The sequence below is a fragment of the Neomonachus schauinslandi genome, chromosome 6 (genome assembly GCF_002201575.2).
Source record: "Neomonachus schauinslandi chromosome 6, ASM220157v2, whole genome shotgun sequence".
Classification (NCBI taxonomy): Eukaryota; Metazoa; Chordata; class Mammalia; order Carnivora; family Phocidae; genus Neomonachus; species Neomonachus schauinslandi.
In genome coordinates this window covers 154072533-154091704 of record NC_058408.1, presented here as the reverse complement: position 1 = coordinate 154091704, position 19172 = coordinate 154072533, and the positions used below count along the sequence as shown (strand labels likewise).

Sequence of the window (19172 nt, the reverse complement as noted above, 5' to 3'; positions counted from 1 at the left end):
CACCCACACCCACACCTGCACCCACACCTGCACCTGCACCCACACCTGCACCCACACCTGCACTCACACCTGCACCCACACCCACACCTGCACCCACACCTGCACCTCCATCTATACCTGCACCTGCACCCACACCTGCACCTCCGTGTATACCTGCACCTGCACACACACCTGCGCCTGCACCCACACCCGCACCTCCATCTATACCTCACTCACACCTGCACCTCCATCTACACCTCACTCACACCTGCACCTCCATCTATACCTGCACCCACATCTACATTTCCACTCTGCTTTCAGTAGGCTGGCTGTGTTAAGTGCTACAAAGACAGTGAAGCAGGGAGAAAAGAGGGGCAGGAGATGCTCTTTTAGGCTTTGAAGCATGCATCTGGTGGGCAGCATTCACCCATCTTCCTTTCATCTACTGGGACCATGTGTGTGGTGGCTGGAGCTCTAGCCCCTCTGTGTTTGGTGTCGCACTGAGCTTGTCTCTGACCTCATTTCTTTCTGCCGTCCCTTCTGCTTCCTGATGCTCTTTCCTTGCCTTCCCTGAGGCTAATTTTTAGAATCCTGCCCCACTTCCTTCACTGGCTTCTTCGTTTCTCCACTGTGGGTCCTGGGGCGGCGGGTTGCTCAGGGCAAGGGCTAGTAATACGGGTCCTCAGGCAGCGAAGTCCACGTGGGCCAGTTGTGCACCCCTCCCCACGTCCCGATGGTGGAGCCCTGCAGCGCTTCTCCCCGCTCACTGCACCCACTGCCTTGGCACTGTTGTGGTCGTGGGCTTCACGTCTGGACGTGGTGTGATTCTTACATATGAACAGATCTGCCTCACCTTGCAGTGCTGTCATCTGGTCTCACAGCCAGTGGTTTTGTTTGTTCTTAAGAAAATTACAGAGGAAAATAGTAGTTTCTCATGTTTACCTACTTTGCTGATCCCACTGGCTCTTCTTTCCTTCGCACACATCCAAGTTCCCACCTGCTTTATTTCACCCTAAAGACTGTCCTGCAGGTGAAGAACTCTTGTTGATCTGAAACTGACTTTACCTCACTCTCATCTTTGAAGACTATTGTCACTGGTTATTGGATTCTGGGTTTACAGATTTTTTCTTCTTTAAACACTTTGAAGAGGCTGTTTTATTTCTTTTGGCTGTCACAGTTCCTGATAAAAGGGTGCACTGTTTTCAGCGTCGTTCTGCCATTCGCTACATGCCTTTCTGCTCCTTTCTGTTTTCGGAGTTCTGATTGTGGTATTCCCCGGAACCTTTAAAAACTCCTACTTGGGTCTACTGAAATGCTCAGACATGTGACAGGGCCTCTCATCAGAAATTATTAGCTGTTATCTGTTCATCCTCGATCTCTGCCTCCTGGGACTTGAGCTCACACGTGTCCTGAATACGGCCCGCTGGTTCCAAGCCTCTGCTCATTTTAAAAATCTTGTTCAATCTGTTCTTCCAGTGGTTGACTTCTAGGATTGCTGGCTCTTCCTCCCCCTGTTTCCAGCTTACTGTGAGCTCCAAGCAGGAGCTTTCCAACTTCAAATATTCCGGTTTCGAGCTCTAGTGTCTCCAGTTTCTGCACCTACACCCACACCTGCACCCGCACCCGCACCTGCACCCACAGGTGCGGGTGCGGGTTCTCCTCTCCTGAGATTCCATATCTGTTCTGTCCTTAGTATTGTCTTCCTTCAGGTTTTTGAATACATTTATATTTGTATTTTAATATCTGCGTTGAAGGATTTATCTGGTAAACCCAACATCTGGCCCTTCCCGTATCCTGACTGTGGGTCACACTTTTCTCTTTCCTTGCACATCTAGTGTTATTTGTTGTGTGCTGGACATTGTGGGTGATGCACTATGGAATGCTTGGCTTCTGCCATCTTCTTTGGAGAAGCGTTCGTTTTTGTTGTAGTAGGTGTTGAGTTAAGCATGTCTGGTGATGGACAGGCTCCGGCACTGCGGAGCCCCTCACTCTGTCCTCCTGTGACTCCTACTGCCCAGGCTGAGCTCCGATCTCGCCTCCCTGGCTCAGCGGCCCCGTGCTCTGCCAGCTTGTTCCTGACGCGGCTGTCCCTCTGTGTAGCCCCCATGCTGTGCGTGTGCTCGGTCAGCCCTGGACGGGTCTCCCACTGTGGGGTCTGGGCGCATGCTGCCCAGAGGAGCATCATTCAGGGCAGGGCCTGCCCCAGAAACATGGCCCATTCTGGGCAGAGTCTGCGAACCTGGTTCCCTGATGAGGCGCTTGGACCTCACCTCGGCACTAACCAGGGACCTCTCACGGGCATGGGTGGAGCCACAGGCACTCCTGTCCTCGTCCCTGAGGTCACAGGCATACCACGCGGCATTTACGCCTCCGTCTGCGCTCAGCCAGTTCAAGGGTCCTGCAGAACTTGCATTCGGCCGAATTTGTCGGATTTGCTAATGCTGGTGTCCCAGGGCAGTGGCTGTGATGTGGGGTCTCTGCCTGTTGTGGGTTGAAAAGCTCTGAGGACACTCCAGTGACACGTGCAGATGCTTGCAGAGGCCCAGCCAGAGAAGCAGCCAGGCAGGGGTGAGGGCCCGTGGGACGTGGTGGCCGTTCTGAGTGGGGGGTGTTCCTCAGCTGCCAAGACCAGAGCAGGGCCCCATCCTGGGGGGCAAAGAGCAGGCTTCTGGCGGCGGTGGCGGGCAGCAGTGGGGCATGGTGGGTGGGACGGTACCTACGGACAGAGGTGGTGGCGGCAGCATCGTAAGCTTCCCGTGTCCGCTGAGCCCTCCACCCAGCAGGTCTCACTGGCATGGTCCCCAGTCTGCTGACCTGCTGCTTCTCAGCCCCAGAGCCCAGGTCCCAGCTGCTCTGCAGGGACCTCCCTGCTCGTCCCCCCGTGTGAGTCCTCCGGGCAAAGCCGGGCGGGAGCTGAAGGATGCTGGGAAGCCCAGGCGCCGGGAGGGTCTCACAGGAAGCCAGCATGCCCCGGGCCTGAGTCACACCGTGCTGTCCCTCCCCAGCCTCATGGTCCTGCTCCGTTGCCAAGTGCACATGGAGATGGCGCACATCGAGGAGGACGAGGACCGGCTGGAGCCGGCCATGCAGCACCTGCAGAAGGCCATGCTCCTGGACAGCCTCGGCCTCTACCAGGACAAGCTCACCATGGCCTTGAACCGGCTGCGCCTGTGTACCATGCTGTACCAGTCCCCTGAGCGTGCTGAGGACAAGGCCATCATGGCCATTGAGCAGGTGCCATCATGGCCTCTGCAGGGTCGTCCAGGGCCTGGGGGCCTGCAAACAGCCCGGGACAGGGTCACTTTAGATGATGTAATAGCCCGCTCATCATACCACCTCTTCCTGTTGCAGGCAAAAAAAGCTATCCCAAAAGATAGCGTCAGGAAGAAGCGGGCTCTCCTGGTGAATGCAGGCCTGGCGCTAGCCCCCGACACCTTCCAAATTGTGCTCGACAGTGAGAACGAGGCCAAAGGTACACACTGCTCTCACTCCTGGAGCCCAGCATGTTTCTGCTCAGGAGCCGCCCTGGCATGTGGGGGCCATGCTGTGCTCCGCACCTGCCTGTCCAGGCCTTGATGTGCGTGCGGTCTGGGGCTCTGAAAAAGCCAGGCTGGGTCTCAGCTCGGCCACTGTCACCAAGGAGCTCCTTCACAGCAGGACCGACCAGGCGGGCTGCAGGCCCGGGGTCCAGATGAGGTGTCAGCAGGGCTAGGAGCTCCCCCTGAGGTCAGGTGGAGGGCGGCTCCAGCCCCCTCTGGCTTGCAGATGGCAGTCTTCTCCGTGTCTTCACACCATCTTCCCTCTGTACCTGTTTCTCTGGGTCCAGAGTTCCTCCTTTTTAAGGACATTCGTCATAGCAGATTAGGGCCCACCCTAATGATCTCATTTTAACTTGATTGCCCCCATAAAGACACAAATAAGGTCACATTTGGAGGTTCTGGAGGTTAGGGCTTCATCATACCTTTTGGGGCGCACAGTTCTGCCCATATCACTGATCTGCCCAGCGCATCACGTCCTGTGGACAGCAGGTCTGTGCCCGGCCGGGCAGCCCCACCCAAGGCTGCCCCAAGACTTTGCTCCCCCAGTTGTCATGCCCCAGCGGTGGGAGAGGCCCGCTCTGGGACATGGTCCTCTGCTGGCCGTGGGGCTCCTCTGGGGTGTGCTCATGCCACCTTGGGTTTCCACCTCACCCCGCAAGGGTAGGGCTGTGTCGGCAGACCTGACATGCTCCGATCAGCCAGCGTGTTGCCGGCCTGCCAATAATCCAGCCGGAGGAGGCCCTGCGGCCCTGCATGGAGAGGGCTTCAGGGGGCTCCGAGGGCTGGCTCCCAGGGCTGGCGTGTTGGCTGAGGGGGATTGGCATGTGCTGCCACCCTGTACCGATGTGCCAGGCATCCCAGCGCTCAGGGAGCCCGAGCTCTCGAAGTTTGGGCTCCGTGCACCAGAAGGAGCCTCCACCACTGAGCAGATCAAAGGGCCAGGCCATGAGGGTGGTGGGTGGGGGGTGTCGGGCAGGGGCCGGTGTGAGGGAGAGGCCACCAGAGAGGCTCCACCAGAGCCAGCAGAGCCGGGCTGCTGCAGGAGGCGGCCATGCCCGCGGCCCCCGGTCCCCGGGACACAGACACAGCTTCTCCCAGTCCTGGGGTCCCTTACCGTTCCGACATCAGCCTGGCATTTCCATTGCCACCCTCAGTTTCCATGGGGAAATCCAGGGGCCGGTTCACCTACCTGTTTGCCAAGGCGCGGCACCACATGATCAGCGTGGACAAAGCTGCCGGGCATCTGCGGCGTCTGGGGAATGAGAATGACAAGGAGAGGTGGGTGAGGAGGCGCAGCCCCGCGGGCACCCGGCGCCAGCACCTGGAGGGAGGCGCGTGGGGCCCCCCGCGTGGAGCCACCGGTGCCCCCTCGTGCAGTGGCAGCAGCTCTGGGAGCTTCCTGATCTCTCGCCCCTCACGTGCTGCCCTCCTTGCTGGCTGGTGAGCAGAATCCAGATCTGGGCGGAGCTCGCCAAAGTCGCCCGGAAGCAAGGTGTGTGGGATGTGTGCCGGGCGGCAAGCCGCTTCTGTCTCCTGTATGACAACGTGAAGGTGAAGAAGCTGGTGCGGCCGAAGAAAGGTACCAGGGGCTCGGGGCTTCGCACCTTCTCTGAAGCCTGGAGCTGAGAGGCCGCGGAGCTGCGGGCAGCGGCTGGGCAGGGGCTCTCAGCGCAGGGTGGCCAGTGGGACAGGCTCCCAGTGGAGGCCGCGGTGCGGGTCAGTGCATCTCTGCTGGGACCCAGCTCACCGTGACCCATCGGGCCCTCCGTGCAGCTGGCTCGGGTCACTCGAGGTCATCAGGGGCTCAGAAAGGGAAAGGCACCTGCTATGAGCAAGAGAACCCAGGCCGCTGGACTGGGGGCCTGGGGGCAGAGGGCAGAGGGCAGGGGTGACCGTGGCCGAGCGTGGCCAGGCGACTTTCTTGGGAGTGTGGGGGGCAGCTTCCCGGAGGAGTTCCAGTCTAGTGGATAGTTAGGACACAGGGACATGCCAGGGGTCCCAGATGGCCGGGGACGTGGGTGCCGCATGCTCCATGGGGCTGGGGGCTTCTCGAGTGGCAGAACTGCACGAGCAGAACCAAGAATGTGTTGTCGGAGTGCCCGAGCCACCCCCCCTCAGGGGGGCCTTGCCCACTGGCGAGTTTTCCTCCGGCCCCTTCCTGGGCCAGGAATCCTTGTATTATGTTTGCTAGAAAAGACGAGCCTGTCAGACCGAGGCTAGAGCGCGACCCTTTCCCTCAGGAAAGAAGAAGAAGGGTGGAGACAGCCAGGCCCAGGACGCCTGGGGCCAGTCGGAGGTCACTCTGCAGAGGCAGGTGTCCCCCACCCTGCTCCGGAAGTTCGCGGAGGTGGGGTTCATCAGTGCAGAGGTGCGTCCCTGCTCCGCGGCGTCGTGGGTGTGCCCTCAGCTGGGCGCCTGCAGCTCTCCCCCGAAGACCGTCTCCCGAAACGGCAGTGCAGAGGAGGGCCGTTTTCCTGGGTTCACAAACGTATTGTGATTATGTGTCAATACCTGTTTTTCCTTAGAAATCATTGCTCAATCTGGCACCCAAAGTTCTGGAGGTACTAACGTGACGGTTGCATTTTGGGGGTGTTTGCTTCAACCGCACTTTGAGTGAGGTGTGCGTGTTGTATCTACTCCCGTCAGAGGTGGGCCGGCCTTGCCGGGGTTCACCGTTGCCTCCCGCAGTGGGCACACGGGGGCCCCAGGGTCAGCGCTGGGGCCGCGGGGCTGAGCTCTCCGCACGCCACCCACACCTGCACCCAGGGAGGCGATCCGTGGTGACATCTTGTCACTCCACCATCGTTGGGGCCACTGTGGACTGTTTGTCTTGGTGTCAGTGGGGCTAGAGCCTCTGATGGAGTCTGTGTCGTGAGCTGGGGACACGGTGACGACGGGGCCGAGCCTGGTGCTGGGGAGCAGACAGCCGGTGGCGGCAGGGCCGTCCACCCTCCCGCCCCCCGTGTGCGGCCCCTCCGCCCATGCTGGTGCCCTCAGCCGCCGTCAGTATCTCCGTGCACTCGCGGAGTGGCCAGGGGGCGGGGGACAGACGCCCAGAAGGGACTGTGTCCGAGCAATGGCGTGAGCGGGACTGTGCCCTTAGAACGGGCCTTCTCTTCCTGAGTGTTTATGGGGCAGGTGGGGGCCAGGGAGGACACTCTGAGAAGACCATGGGGTTCATCACAGGGTCTGCCCACGCCCCTGACCGCTCCTGCCGCATACTTCCTCTGCAGGCCACTGTCCAGTTGCTGCGCTCAGAAGGCGTGGAGCTAAATAACCATCCGCACCCGCCGGAGGACCTGAGCCAGCACTCGGCCGGCTACACGGTCGAGTCCCCGGAGGACAGCGCGCAGTGGATCACGTACCAGTAGGTGGCCTGACAGGGCCCGGGCGTCCCCAGCAGCTGCGGGCCCGGCTTGTCCACGGAGTGCGGGCTGGGTGGCCAGGGGTGTCAGGGCCCAGACCCGGGGTGGCTGCGCCCGGACCACGTGTGTGGCTTGTGTTGCATGTGACACACGTGGGTCCTCCCAGTTAGTGTGTTATTAGAACAGGAGAGCAGGGGACGGTCTTCGTGGCGGGAGTGTGGAGGAGGGGCGGCTCTGCTCACAGGTGGGGCCGTGGTCCGCTCTCCCCACGGGACCGGCCCACGTGTCTGGGCCTCCGTCATCCTGAGTATGGATGGGAAGGAGCACTTCGTGTGGGACCGCCCAGAAGACGTGCCACGTGAACCACCACAGAAACAGGCACGAGTTCGAGGAGCGGTGTTAACGTGATGGGTTTTAGTCGTCTTTGATCTAAAACTAAGTATTTTTAAAAGGGAACGTGGTAACGAGTGGCTACCCATACATCTCACAGGAACCATCGACCCTCCCAACTGCTCACTCGTTAAGGGGGGCGGTGAGCCGCTTTCCCTGTCGGTTCCACCAGCCAACAGGCTCTTGGCCGCCGCCCGCTCCCATGGAGGGTGGCACGTTCGTTTAGCGCACATAACGTTTGTCTCGGTGTTTCTTACGTGGACGGGTGTCTTTGCCTCAGTCCTCGGAGCGTCGCACGGAGCACAGCCCGGGCCTCTGCCCCCGGGAGCCTGCAGCCACGTGGCGGGGCATGCCAGGCCTGCTGGGGGCCCTGCCTGCAGTGGCGGAGGCTCAGTTAACCACAGCCCAGGCCACACCTGACCCACTGATGCTTCTGTATGGCCCACACGCTAAGAGTGGTTTTGACATATTAAAAATTTGTAAAATAAAAAGGAGAAAAATGTGCCACAGAGACTACCTGTGGCTCACGAGGCCTAGAATACTTGCTGTTTGGCCCTTTACCGAAAAGGTGTTGGGAACATGGGTCCAAGAGAATGGGCCGCCCTGCGGGGGCGAGGGTGAGGCTGCAGAGGGGACAGGCGGCCAGCAGCCGGGGGCCCGGAGGGAGGATGGCGGGCCAGGCACAGAGTGGGAGGGTGTGATCTGCGTGTGTGGAACTCAGGGCCGAGGGAGGACGTCCAGCTGGGGGACGGGATGCCGGGCAGAGCTGGGCCCCAGGAGGGAACGCGGTGGGTCCAGCAGGCAGCCCCAGCAGGGGCACCTTTCTGACCCCAGACGCCGCAGACAGCTGGGCCATCGGCAGATGTCATGCTGGCCGTTCGAGAAAGGTCCTGTTCCAAAGGAAGAGCCTGACGGGGTGCATTGTGGCGCAGGACCTGGATCGAGAGTCTGTCGCAGAGCGCCATGCACAGCTGGTTGCGGTCTGCCGAGATCGGACAGGAGATCCAGGAGGGCTGGATCGTGCAGAACGCCGTGGTCTACGTCCTGAACCACAACCACCACCTCATTGTGGCCGGGCGGCAGAAGGAGCTTGTGGACACCCTGGACCACCTGCTGAGCATTGTCAAGGCCACGGGCCACAGCGGGTAGGTGTGGCTGGCGGGCACTGCGTGCACTCCTGGCCTCCCGGGCTGGCTCCATCCTGATGCCCCGAGAGACCTCGATTCAGGCCGGGGAACTGTGGGGTCGCACGAGGGTCCGCTGTGGGGGTGCTGCCCCGGGACCCGCCCCCCGCCACCGTCCTTCCGCTGAATGGCTGGGCCGCTGCTGGCTGGTGTGTGGTGGTGACAGGGACGCGGGGAAACCTGTGGGGATGCAGGGAGGGCTGCTCAAGCATCCCCAAGCAGACGCTCGCCCTTGCCCGCACACAGCCCCCCTCGGCCCCCGCAGCGCCCCGCACAGATTCCTGCTGGCCTCACTCTGTTCCCGACAGAAGGATTTTAAGGACTGTTTGCTGAGACCCAAGTCCCTTGGGAAAATGGAAGGAAAGAGCAACCCCATCTACGAATCTCACTCTCGTTTTGGAGAGGGTTGAAAATCTGCATCTGTGCTTTCTTATCCAGGTGGATGTGAGCCTTTGAGCTAAAATTAAACATTTGAAACCATCAAGTTGGGTTAAAGTTTGCCTGACAAGGATGACATTTCAGAACTCTCCTTTGTTGTTGTTGGTTTGGCTTTTAGTCTGAGCAATAAGATTTTAGATTTTTGCATCATATGCTGAGGTAGAGACGTCGCAATGGGTCGGAATGTAGCAAGCATTGCATGTGTGGATTTTTGTAAGTGACAAACAACAAAAATGGACCACGAGATCCAGAACTGCTCAGCAGGCCTCACGGACGCCCCTCTGACTCGAGCGCCTGCTGGGACCCCGTGGACACCAGCGTGTCCCCCGTGGCAACTCCCCTGCAAATTGCCATTGTGGATGGGGATCGGACTTTGAGTCCCTGATTCTTGACACATGGAGACCATTTTCGACCATTTTTACCGACCCATGGGCAAGCCTGAGGCATGAGTAAGGCCAGACAGGCAGATGCCCCAGAGCGGGCACAGAGGCCAGGAGGGTCTCTCTGTCCAGCCCCCAGCGACGCCCTGAGGAGCCCGCCCACCTGGCACGGGGTGGCTGGGGGCGCCCTCTGTGTGAAGGCCACCTGTGGCGGGGGACTGAAGCGTCCCCAGTGCAGCCCTCATCACAGCCAGTGTCCCCTGGACGGTCTGAGAACAGCTCCATGAACCGGGCCCGGAACCACGGGCATCTGTGTGTTTCGTCCCAGCAAGACGGGAGCCGGGACTCCTGAGGTCCGCGCGTCTGCCTCTGCTTGAGTCTGTGCGTGTGACTGTGTTCTCACCACCGGTGCGTTGCTTTCCAGAGACCCCACCATGTTGGTGATGCTCTGCAATGCGTTGGCTCGAGGCTTGATTCTTAACTGGATTCCGGCCCAAGTGCCAGAAAAATCCAAAAGACCCATGCGCTTGAACCTGTTTCACATACCACTGGACTCGGTAGCCAGCTCTGAAGTCAGGACTGCGGTGGAGGTACGACCCCCACCCCGCGCAAGGCCGGGAGACCCTCACTCAATTAGCGGAGGCGACAGATGGCAGAGCAGTTAGGAGGTGGGGTTTCCACGGCCAGGAAATGGGGTGCAGGGCAAGGAGGGGTGAGAAACGTGCAGTTCTCTAAAAATAAGGAAACAGGAGAGCCCTGGACGTTTTCGGGGAGGCTGCGGGTCACCGGCTGTAGGTGGGGGTCAGGCCACCCGGCCTCAGGGCTGGAGCCTGCTTAAACCACTGATGTGCTCTGGCCAGGAGCCATGTCTACTGATTCTTAATCATCTGGGTCTCGGCTCAGGTTTCCCTGTAAAATTCAGGTCATAAGAGCAAGGACCTGTGTGCTTTAGGTCTGCGAGTTTGCCCTGAGCCTGACGGACGGGACTGTGCACAAGGAGGCGGTGTCCACCAGTGCCCGGCAGCAGCTCATCGCCACCTGGGTGAAGGCCAAGCAGCTGCTGCAGCAGCAGATTGGGCCGCGGCTGGGCATGGACGAGCAGGTGCCCATACCCCGGGGTGCTAGCCAGCGTCTGGGAGTGCCCAGGGGCTTGGGGAGGCTCGTCCCATGTGCCCGGACCTGCGGGGCAGGCGCCTCCTGCTGAAATCTTCCCTTGTCTCCCGCCTGGGGCCTCGCCAACCTGGGCAGCGGTGTGCATGGGGAGCGCTCCCTCCTCCTGCAGGGCAGCGCTTGCCCTCCTGGAAAGTCTGTCCCCAGTGAGGTCACCGCCCCGGCCGGCCGCAGCATCCTCTCCTTAGTCCTGTGGCCTTATGTGGAGGTGCCCTCAGGCTGGAGGGAGCCCCCTGAGCTGGGAACCCGAGGCTGTGGGGGTGGGGCTGGGGGCCGAGCAGGGACCCGGAGTGGAGAGGGTCAGGGGTCCATAGCCTCTGCTCCCACAGACATGGGTTCTGAGTTGGTGGGCAGTCAGAGTGGGCACCTGGGCTGCGGGAGTGCAGCCCCATCGCGCCGGCCAGCCCAGCCGCCAGCCCTCCTGCCTGGAAAGGGATCTTGGAGAGACCCCGCAGTGGCTCTGGTGGTCGCCACTATGCTGACGTGTCCTGGCATGTCCGGGCACCCTGGGCTGACGACGCTCTCGCTCCCTTCCCCTAGAGTCCCAACGAGGACGTCAACTCAGTGACGCGGGTCCTCGTCGCTCTGGAGATGTACTCCAGCAATGGGCTGGGCCTCATGGACTTCACCGTGCCCCCCTTGGCCCAGGTATGCATCTCCCGACCTGAGGCCACTCGTTGAAACCTGACACGGAGCCAGGGTCGGGGGGCCTTGCCTGAGGGGGCAGACTTGGCGCCCTGTGGAGCGACCCCATCCTCGTCACAGCGCTCAGCTGCGTCCCGCAGGGCACCTGAGTTTGATGCCACGTGGCAGCTTCCCCGTGTGCCTTCTCCGCGCTCACAGACGCCCCTTTTCCCCCCCGGAAGTTGGTGAAGATGGCTTCCGAGTGCAGCTGGTCGGACCCCCTGGTGGAGCTACAGACCCTCATGCGGCTGACCCACTTTGCGCACGCGGCCCACGACTACGAGGTCACCATGCTCTGCTCTCAGAAGGCCATCCAGACGGGCATTCGGTACCTGAGGATGTGTAGCCCGTAAGTAGCCTCCTAGCACCAGACTCCTGGGGTCCTGATGATTCCCCAAAGGTCAGGAGGGGTACGTGAGGGGTTCGTATCACACATTGTGTGCAGCACCGAGGAACAAGGCAGGCAGAGGTCACAGCGCGAGCGCCAGCCCCTCACCAGGCCCCGGCTCATCCCAGCCAGTTTCCCAGCCTCGCCCGTGCGTCCACGCTGCCTCCGCCTGCCAACTCTGCCAGCCAGGCCGGCCTCAGCGGCCATGGCCCCCGAGAGCTGTGTCCAGGGCCCCGAGGCCTCGCCAGCCTCCCCGGCTGTGACGGGACAGGCACGGAGGCGGAAAGGGGCTCCCGGATCGGCCGTCTGCCGTTCCCAAGGGACCCAGAGCTTTGATTCCGGGAACTGTGACTAGGCCACGTACATTCAGGGTCGCTGCCCGCTCCCCGCTCCCCACAGGCCACGGTGATGCTGGTGAGTGTGAGGCTGTTCCAAATCTGTGGCTGTTGTAAGTGTTTCTGAGGTAAAGACAGCCTCCCTTGAGGTTCCTTTTCGGGTTATTTCCTGAAAACAACGAAATCACTGACCTGAGGGTATGAAGACGTTCGCGGTGGCCAAACAGCAGGTCTGGTTGTCCGAGGCCAGATCCCAGGTGTGCCTGCCAGCCCCGTGATGCCAGCCTCGGGCCGCGGCCCCGTCTCAGGCTGCAGCAGCGTGATTGGGAGCTGGGGGTGGTCTGTCTCTCACTCCGACTCCCGGGGACGGGGACGCCTCCGCCATGTCTCAGCGGCAGCTCCACAGCCTGCGTCAGACACGCCCGATGTGAGTTTGGGGGCCAACAGGTGAATGCCCCCTGAGGTGTCTTCACACCCCGACCGGCCCGTGGCCAGGGCCTCAGCACAGGGGCCGGCGGAGGCTGGTGCACCACGGGCAGCCGAGGGGCTCTGTGGCATTGCCTCATTCACTCCCAGGAGCCGCTGTCTGGTAGGCACCATGGCCCCCACTTTTCTGGGAGAAACTGAGGCAGGTAGAGGCCACACCACTGGCCTGAGGCCACCCTGCTGGCAGGTGCAGAGCTGGGACTGGGCCCAGGCGTCTGGTTCTACAAGCCCACGTTCCCAGAGACCACGGACACTGCCTCTCGGATGTGAGCATGGCACCCACTCTGTCAGCTGGAGCACGCCGGAAACTTCCAGAAGAGTCAGCCATGGTCCCTGTGAGTGTGCGTCCCCAAGTTTGGGTGCAGCACAGGGTGACGGGAGCCCCCAGGCCGCGGGGCAGTAGGAGAGGCCCCCCACCCACGGGGGGGCTCCGAGGGCCTGGGCCCAAGGAATGAGGTCCGTTCCTGGAAAGTCCTGGGAAAACCATCTGAATTGGACTAGGAACCCTCATATTTGGTTAGTTTACGTAACTTCCTCCAGAGTCAGACATCATGGGGGCAGCTCCCGTTCTGAGAGCCTACGTGAGCGCCAGCTGCCCCGAGAACAGAGGGCAGAGTCTCGCGCTTCAGCCGCCGCCTTTCCGTTATACCCCTTCCCCCGGGTGACCGCAGCGTAGTGACCGGGCTGGAGTGGCGTGTGCCCACCAGGGCCCGCCCGCCCTCGGACGGGACGCCCTAGTGCAGAGGCCTGGCATGGGGGAGTAGCAGATCGAGGCAGGAGACCCAGCGTGAAGAGGGCCCACGGGGGCACAGGAAGCTCGCTCCGGGGGCGGCCATGTGGCCGTAAAGCTGGGGGGCTGCAGGCACTGGCCCAACCTAGCGGATAGCGGAGCAGGTGGCAAGGGGGCCCCACAGGGAAAGGCAGGGTGGACGCCTATAGGACCCTGGGCTGCGTGACCCGTCAAGGCAGGGCCGCCCCGCGGGAGCCCGGAGCTCAGGGCTGCGCCTCTGAGGCCCAGCGGTCACCAGAAGCTGAGGCATAGGTCTCCAGAGTGCCCAAGCCATGAGCGTCTGTTGGGATGAGGTGGAGCTGGATGAGGTTTCCCCACGAGAGCGGAGAAAGGGTGGGCGGGCGGAGGGCGAGGGCTCTTGGAAAGTGGTAGGAGCCGCAATCTACGGGCACGCGGTTGACTAAGCCCCCGAGGACCTGAGCGTTCGGGACATGTGCCTGCCAGCCTTGCCCACGATGCCCGTGCCCACCATCCCCCAGCCGTGGGGACGTCAGAAAGGCTCCCTGGGAAAGCAAAGGTGATGATGGGGCCTGTCGTTTCTCACCACCAGCACTGAGGGGCTCTCCATCATGAGTGACCCTTCCTCCAAAACAGCGTGGACAGGTTTTGGTGATGGTGTATTTGACGGTCCCGAGGCTAGACATTATTTTTTCTCAACAATCTGTAATAAGAGTAACTTTGCGACTTCCCACCCAGGCTTACCGTGCAGCGGGTGGGGACGGGGGGGCGGTCTCTGGCCAAGCAGCTCGAGGGCTGCAAGCAGGCTGCGTGCTGCTGGCCTCAGCCCACGCCGGCACCCATGTGCTGAGACAGGATGTGCAGCAGCCCGGACAGAGCACCTGGCTGCTGCCGGACGTCTGGCCCCGGGCAGGGCGTCGGGGGTGCTCCACCTGCCACCAGCTCTCCGCCAACCAGCGTAAGGCTGTGCCCGTCAGCAGATGGGCCGAAGCCATGTACCGAGAGCTCCCCAGCAGCATCTTAGCCACGCTCTTAAATAGGGAAAATTACTCTGATGCATGACTGCACAACGATCAGAGGACATCAAGAAAACCCCTCAACACATCTGGAAAGGTGCAGCATTTAAGAGGTAAAGCACAGTGTTGCCGTGGAAAAGGAATAATGAAGGACCAGAGATCTCTTGAGCAGAAATCTCTCAGGAAGTAGATGAAGAAGGACAGATGTACAGAAAGCGTGACAGAAGCCAGAAGACACGTGGGACATTTAACTTTTGGAACTCCAGAAGGAGCAGAGAGTGCTCTTGAGAAAGAAGTTTGAGTGGGGGGTGATAAGGAGAGGCCCCAGGCACACGGCCCACCTCGTGAGCGGCCCTGCCACCAACAAGCAGCAAGGGGAGCAAAGAGACCCTCACGTGCAGACCACGGGGACACGTCGAGTCACCACAGATGGAGGGTCCAACAAGGTCACAGGAGACAGAAGTGCGACAGGCTTCTGAGAACCCATCACTGGAAGGTAGAGGAAAAATGGAGCTTTCTAGGTGAAAATAATTTTGAGCCTAGAATTCTAATTCACCCAAACTATCAGTCAAGTCTATGGGTGTGGAAAGCCATTTTTAGATGGACAGAGACCTAGAATATATATGTCCCACACACCTGTTTTTAGAAAGTTCCTTGAAGGATATGCTCTAGAAAAACAAGGGAATAAACCAAAAAAAGAGAAAAATGTGGGATGTTGGAAATAATAGATTCAACCCAGAAAAGTTGTCAAGCTGCGCTGCTAGCTGAGAGAGCCACCTGTCTAAACTGGAGCAGGATGGAGGAGGGCCTGGCGAGTTAAGGGCAGGGAAGACAGACGACCCAAGGTGTTGTGATAAAGGAAAATAATACAATGGAGAGAAAGCCAGTTGGAAACTCCAGAAGACACATTAAGTCATACACAGCTTGACTCCTCAGTGAAGAACATTCACGTTATCACGGTGTTCACTGATACTTTAGTTTTAGGATTAACATTTGGACAAAGGAAACCTCTTTGTGATTACTTAGCAAAAGCTAACTGTTACCAGTTTTGACAATACAAAAGTGAAAGTGCAGACGACAGGCTTTAGTAGGGGAGGGGCGTGTCCAGAAGGGAGGAGAATGTGATAACGTCCTTGCCCGATAAGGTGAGCAGTCAAGTGTCACCGGCTCAGGGTCCTCAAGACCTGGAGCTAGCATAGTATTTTCAGGTACAAAGATGATAAATAGGGGAATTAAAATAATGCTGTAATCAGCCGTACTCGTAGGTTGGAGGGTCTGAGTAAGTAAAGCTTCCGTGGATCATCGTAAGAGTTCCCCCGGGGGACGTGTGAAGTCGGCACGTTGGGAATCAAGTGAGATGCCAGGGTTTTAGAGGCAAGCGCATGCCTGCTGGAGGACCGGGCTGAGTGTTTAGAAGTCATTCCCTCTGGGGAACAGCAATGGGAGCCAGGTGGGAGGTAGTTATTCCTGAGCACGTGCAGGCGCCACTTTGATAACAGTTCAGACGTTATCTTGAAAAGAGAAACTGCGAAGACATTGTTACAGAAGGAGGCGGTACTTGAGTGCTGCTGCGTGCGTCCTGTAATCGGGCTAAAAGGTCCTTCGCTGCTGGCCGAATGCCGGTCAGGAGGACGCAGCAGGTAAAGTACGTGTGCCCTGGCTTCGCCATTCTTCGTCAGTGATTCTTAAGTTGAGTTTTATTTTAGAATGATAAATCTCATACTAAGATAAAAATATAAATATATAAATATATACATAGAGTAATAGGGAAATACAGGTTCTATAAAAATTTAATTTCCAATTTCCAGGCTGACTTTTGAAAACATTTGTAGAACGTCGCTGTCCTCTAGTGGTCACCACTGTCACTGCATGCGGTGGAATTGCCCGTCTAGCCTGGCTTTGGCTGGGGTTCTCGCCCTTCATCCAACCACAGCGGGGTGCTAGCTGTGTCTAGGGACGCTACTCCATGCTAGGCGGCTGGAGAGACACACAGCAGTGTGTCCTTCGCTCTGTAAGACATGCCACGCTTTGTAGTGATCTTGCTGGGCACTCAGAGCACTGGACCCTGTGCCCGGGCAAGCAAGGTACATGGTCACACTCAGCCACATGGCATGCACTCAGATGATTCTTTTTTTTTAATTACACATATTACAAATTTTTGTGCTAATTTTTCCATTTTGCAAGTTATATGAAGAAACTCTAGTGTGGCATTGGTCACAGAGTAATTTTATAATAGCCCTTCATATTAAATAGTAAAAATAATTTTTAGTTCTTAGTGAAAAATAATACAGTTACTAATCAATAAGTATTTTCACCTTTGAGTGTTTAATTACCAGATTAATTTTCACATTCACACTATCAATGTAAAGGAATATACATTAATAAGAAATTTCATGTGGATCCCTAAAATAGACACAAAATAGGTTAAAAGGAAGTAGTCTACGAATATTTGGGACATTTCTACTTTGTTCAACATTTTTATTTAACATAATCATCAGTGTTGGGTCTTTATACAAATTTGAAAGTTCCTTTTCTACATTTCTGGCCATGATACAGTAACGGATAATATACTCTTGTTCTGAGAAAAAAAAAAAAACCAAAACTGTAAAGCTCAACAAAATACATGAAATAATCATTTTCAGGCATTGGACAACAGATGGTCCAAAGCAGAAATTTTTGCAAGAAGGGAACATCAAAAGTGGGCTGTCTCCACATTCACCCTTACTTTCTTCCAGGTGGGGTTGGAGGACTGTTCAAACACCAGCGCTGGGGAGTGGAGGCCAGACAGAAAACATACTGGGGTAAAACAGGGATCCATGCCGGGGGCTGCTGAGGCAGCTGACATTTACAGGATATGATGTGAGAGAGGAGGTTACTGTACAGAGCGTGTGTGCTCACAGGCACTGAGGTGTGGTCTCTAAGCTAAAAAGAGATGGTGGAATTGACCAACAAGAGTCAGGGAGGCTTCATGGAACTTGCCAGGCATTCAAAAAGATCACACCTTAGGAATAGGGCTATAAGGGCTACCGTAGACTTGCCCTAAAAAGCCTCATTCCAATCTTGATAAGATAAGCTGAGCCACCAGTAAATTAACTGCCTGTCAGAACAAAACCCACCCTTCTTTTAAAGGAAGGCAACATCATCCACACTCCCAACAGTATACTCTCAACAATAGAGCCCTTACAGTGTCCAGCGTTAAGATAAAAAATTACTAGACACATGGGAAAACAAGAAAATGTTCTCTCATGCAAGGAGAAAACACAGTCAATAGAATAGAAACAGTTGGACGCCTGCATGGCTCAGTGGGTTAAGCATCTGCTTTTGGCTCAGGTCGTGATCCCGGGGTGCCGGGATCAAGCCCCAAATTGGGGGGGGGCTTGTCTGTCTCTCTCTGCCCCTCTCCCCTGTTCCTGCTCACACTTTCTCTCTCTCTCTCTGAAATAAAAATAAATAAATCTTTAAAAAAATAGAATAGAAACTGTCAACAGACCCATATATGACACAAATTTTGGAATTAGACAACAAATTTAAAATTTAAATTAAAACAACTATTTTAAATACAAGAATATATTTTTAGTGGAAAAACTAGTATACAAGTGGGGGATTTCAACAAAGAAATGAAAACTGTAATAAAGAACTAAGTGGAAATTCTAGAACTGACAAATTCAGTATCTGGAAATATTACTGGAGAGCTTAACGTGTGAACACTGAAAATGTGATAAGTAACTCTGAATGCAGGTCAACAGAATACTGAAACAAAAGCACAGGGAAGACAGAAAAGCAAAATGAACAGAACTTTAGCAACATGTGGGGCATAATCAAGTGGCCTAACACACATGTCTCAGGACAGAGGCAAGAGAGGGAGGCAGAAATACACATATTTGAAGACAGACTAGTTTACATTTTTTCAAATTCAGTTAAAAACATCAACCCAGAGATCCAAGACTTTCTTTTTTTTTTTTAAGATTTTATTTATTTATTTGAGAGAGAGAGAGAATGAGAGAGAGCACATGAGAGGGGGGAGGGCCAGAGGGAGAAGCAGACTCCCTGCCGAGCAGGGGGCCCGATGCGGGACTCGACCCCGGGACTCCAGGATCATGACCTGAGCCGAAGGCAGTCGCTTAACCAACTGAGCCACCCAGGCGCCCGAGATCCAAGACTTTCAATGACTCCAAGCAGGATAAACACAAAGAAAACCACACCTATTTTCACTGTAGTCAGATTGCTGCCGACCAAAGGTAATGAGAAATAATTAGAAGTCAGAAGGCAAACAGATGCATTACATATAGGAAAGCAAGGTTAAAACTGCAGACTTCTCAGCAGAAACAATGCAGACTGCCTAACACTTTAAGTGTTAAAAAGAAAAACCTGTCTATAATTCCATGTCCAAGAATAGCCTTCAGAAAATGAAGGCAAAATCAAGATGTTTTAAGATAAACTGAAGGTAAGATAATCCATTCCTAGAAGAGATGCCAAAAGAAATTCTTCAGGCTAAAGGAAGATGATAGCAGGTGGAAAGCTGGTCCAAGAAGCCATGGAGAGTACCCAAAGTGGTGAATGTGTAAGTAAATATAAAAGGCTTTCACCCTCAGTTCTTCAGTTCTTTAAAAGACATTTGCCTGTTTAAAACCAAAGTACATTGAATTGTGGGATTATTAATAAATGTAGAAGTAAAATGCATGACCATGATAACACAAATGATAGGAATGAGGTACATAGAAGTATACTGTTAAGAGTTCTGACATCACCTGTGAAATGATAGAACATTAATCCAAGCTAGACTGTGCTAGTTAAGGATGTATGTTGTAATCTCTAGAGCAAATCCTAAAACATGATAAAAAAAAAAAAAAGTATAACCAAAAATCCAATAGAGAAGACAAAATGGAATACTAAAAAATATTCAATTAACCCAAAAGAGGGGAGGAAAGAAACAACATAGGGGATGAAAGGAAAGCAAAGAATAATGGAAGATTCAACCCCAACCACATCCATGAATCTACTAAATGTAAATGGACTAGCACTCTAGTTAAATATGCAGGGGTTATCCCACTGGATACAATAAGTAAGACC

General features: G+C 56.2%; 1 protein-coding gene across 1 annotated transcript in view; it reads left to right on the top strand.

The window, feature by feature from the left end:
• CFAP46 (cilia and flagella associated protein 46) overlaps positions 1–19172 on the top strand; it is a 99718-nt gene that overhangs the window by 23468 nt on the left and 57078 nt on the right. The window contains exons 12-22 of the mRNA XM_021703846.1: positions 2985–3213; positions 3331–3451; positions 4673–4796; positions 4967–5097; positions 5759–5886; positions 6752–6885; positions 8206–8418; positions 9700–9865; positions 10228–10377; positions 10986–11093; positions 11312–11478. Coding sequence (XP_021559521.1) covers positions 2985–3213; positions 3331–3451; positions 4673–4796; positions 4967–5097; positions 5759–5886; positions 6752–6885; positions 8206–8418; positions 9700–9865; positions 10228–10377; positions 10986–11093; positions 11312–11478 — 1671 coding nt within the window. The remainder of the gene's footprint in view (positions 1–2984; positions 3214–3330; positions 3452–4672; positions 4797–4966; positions 5098–5758; positions 5887–6751; positions 6886–8205; positions 8419–9699; positions 9866–10227; positions 10378–10985; positions 11094–11311; positions 11479–19172) is intronic.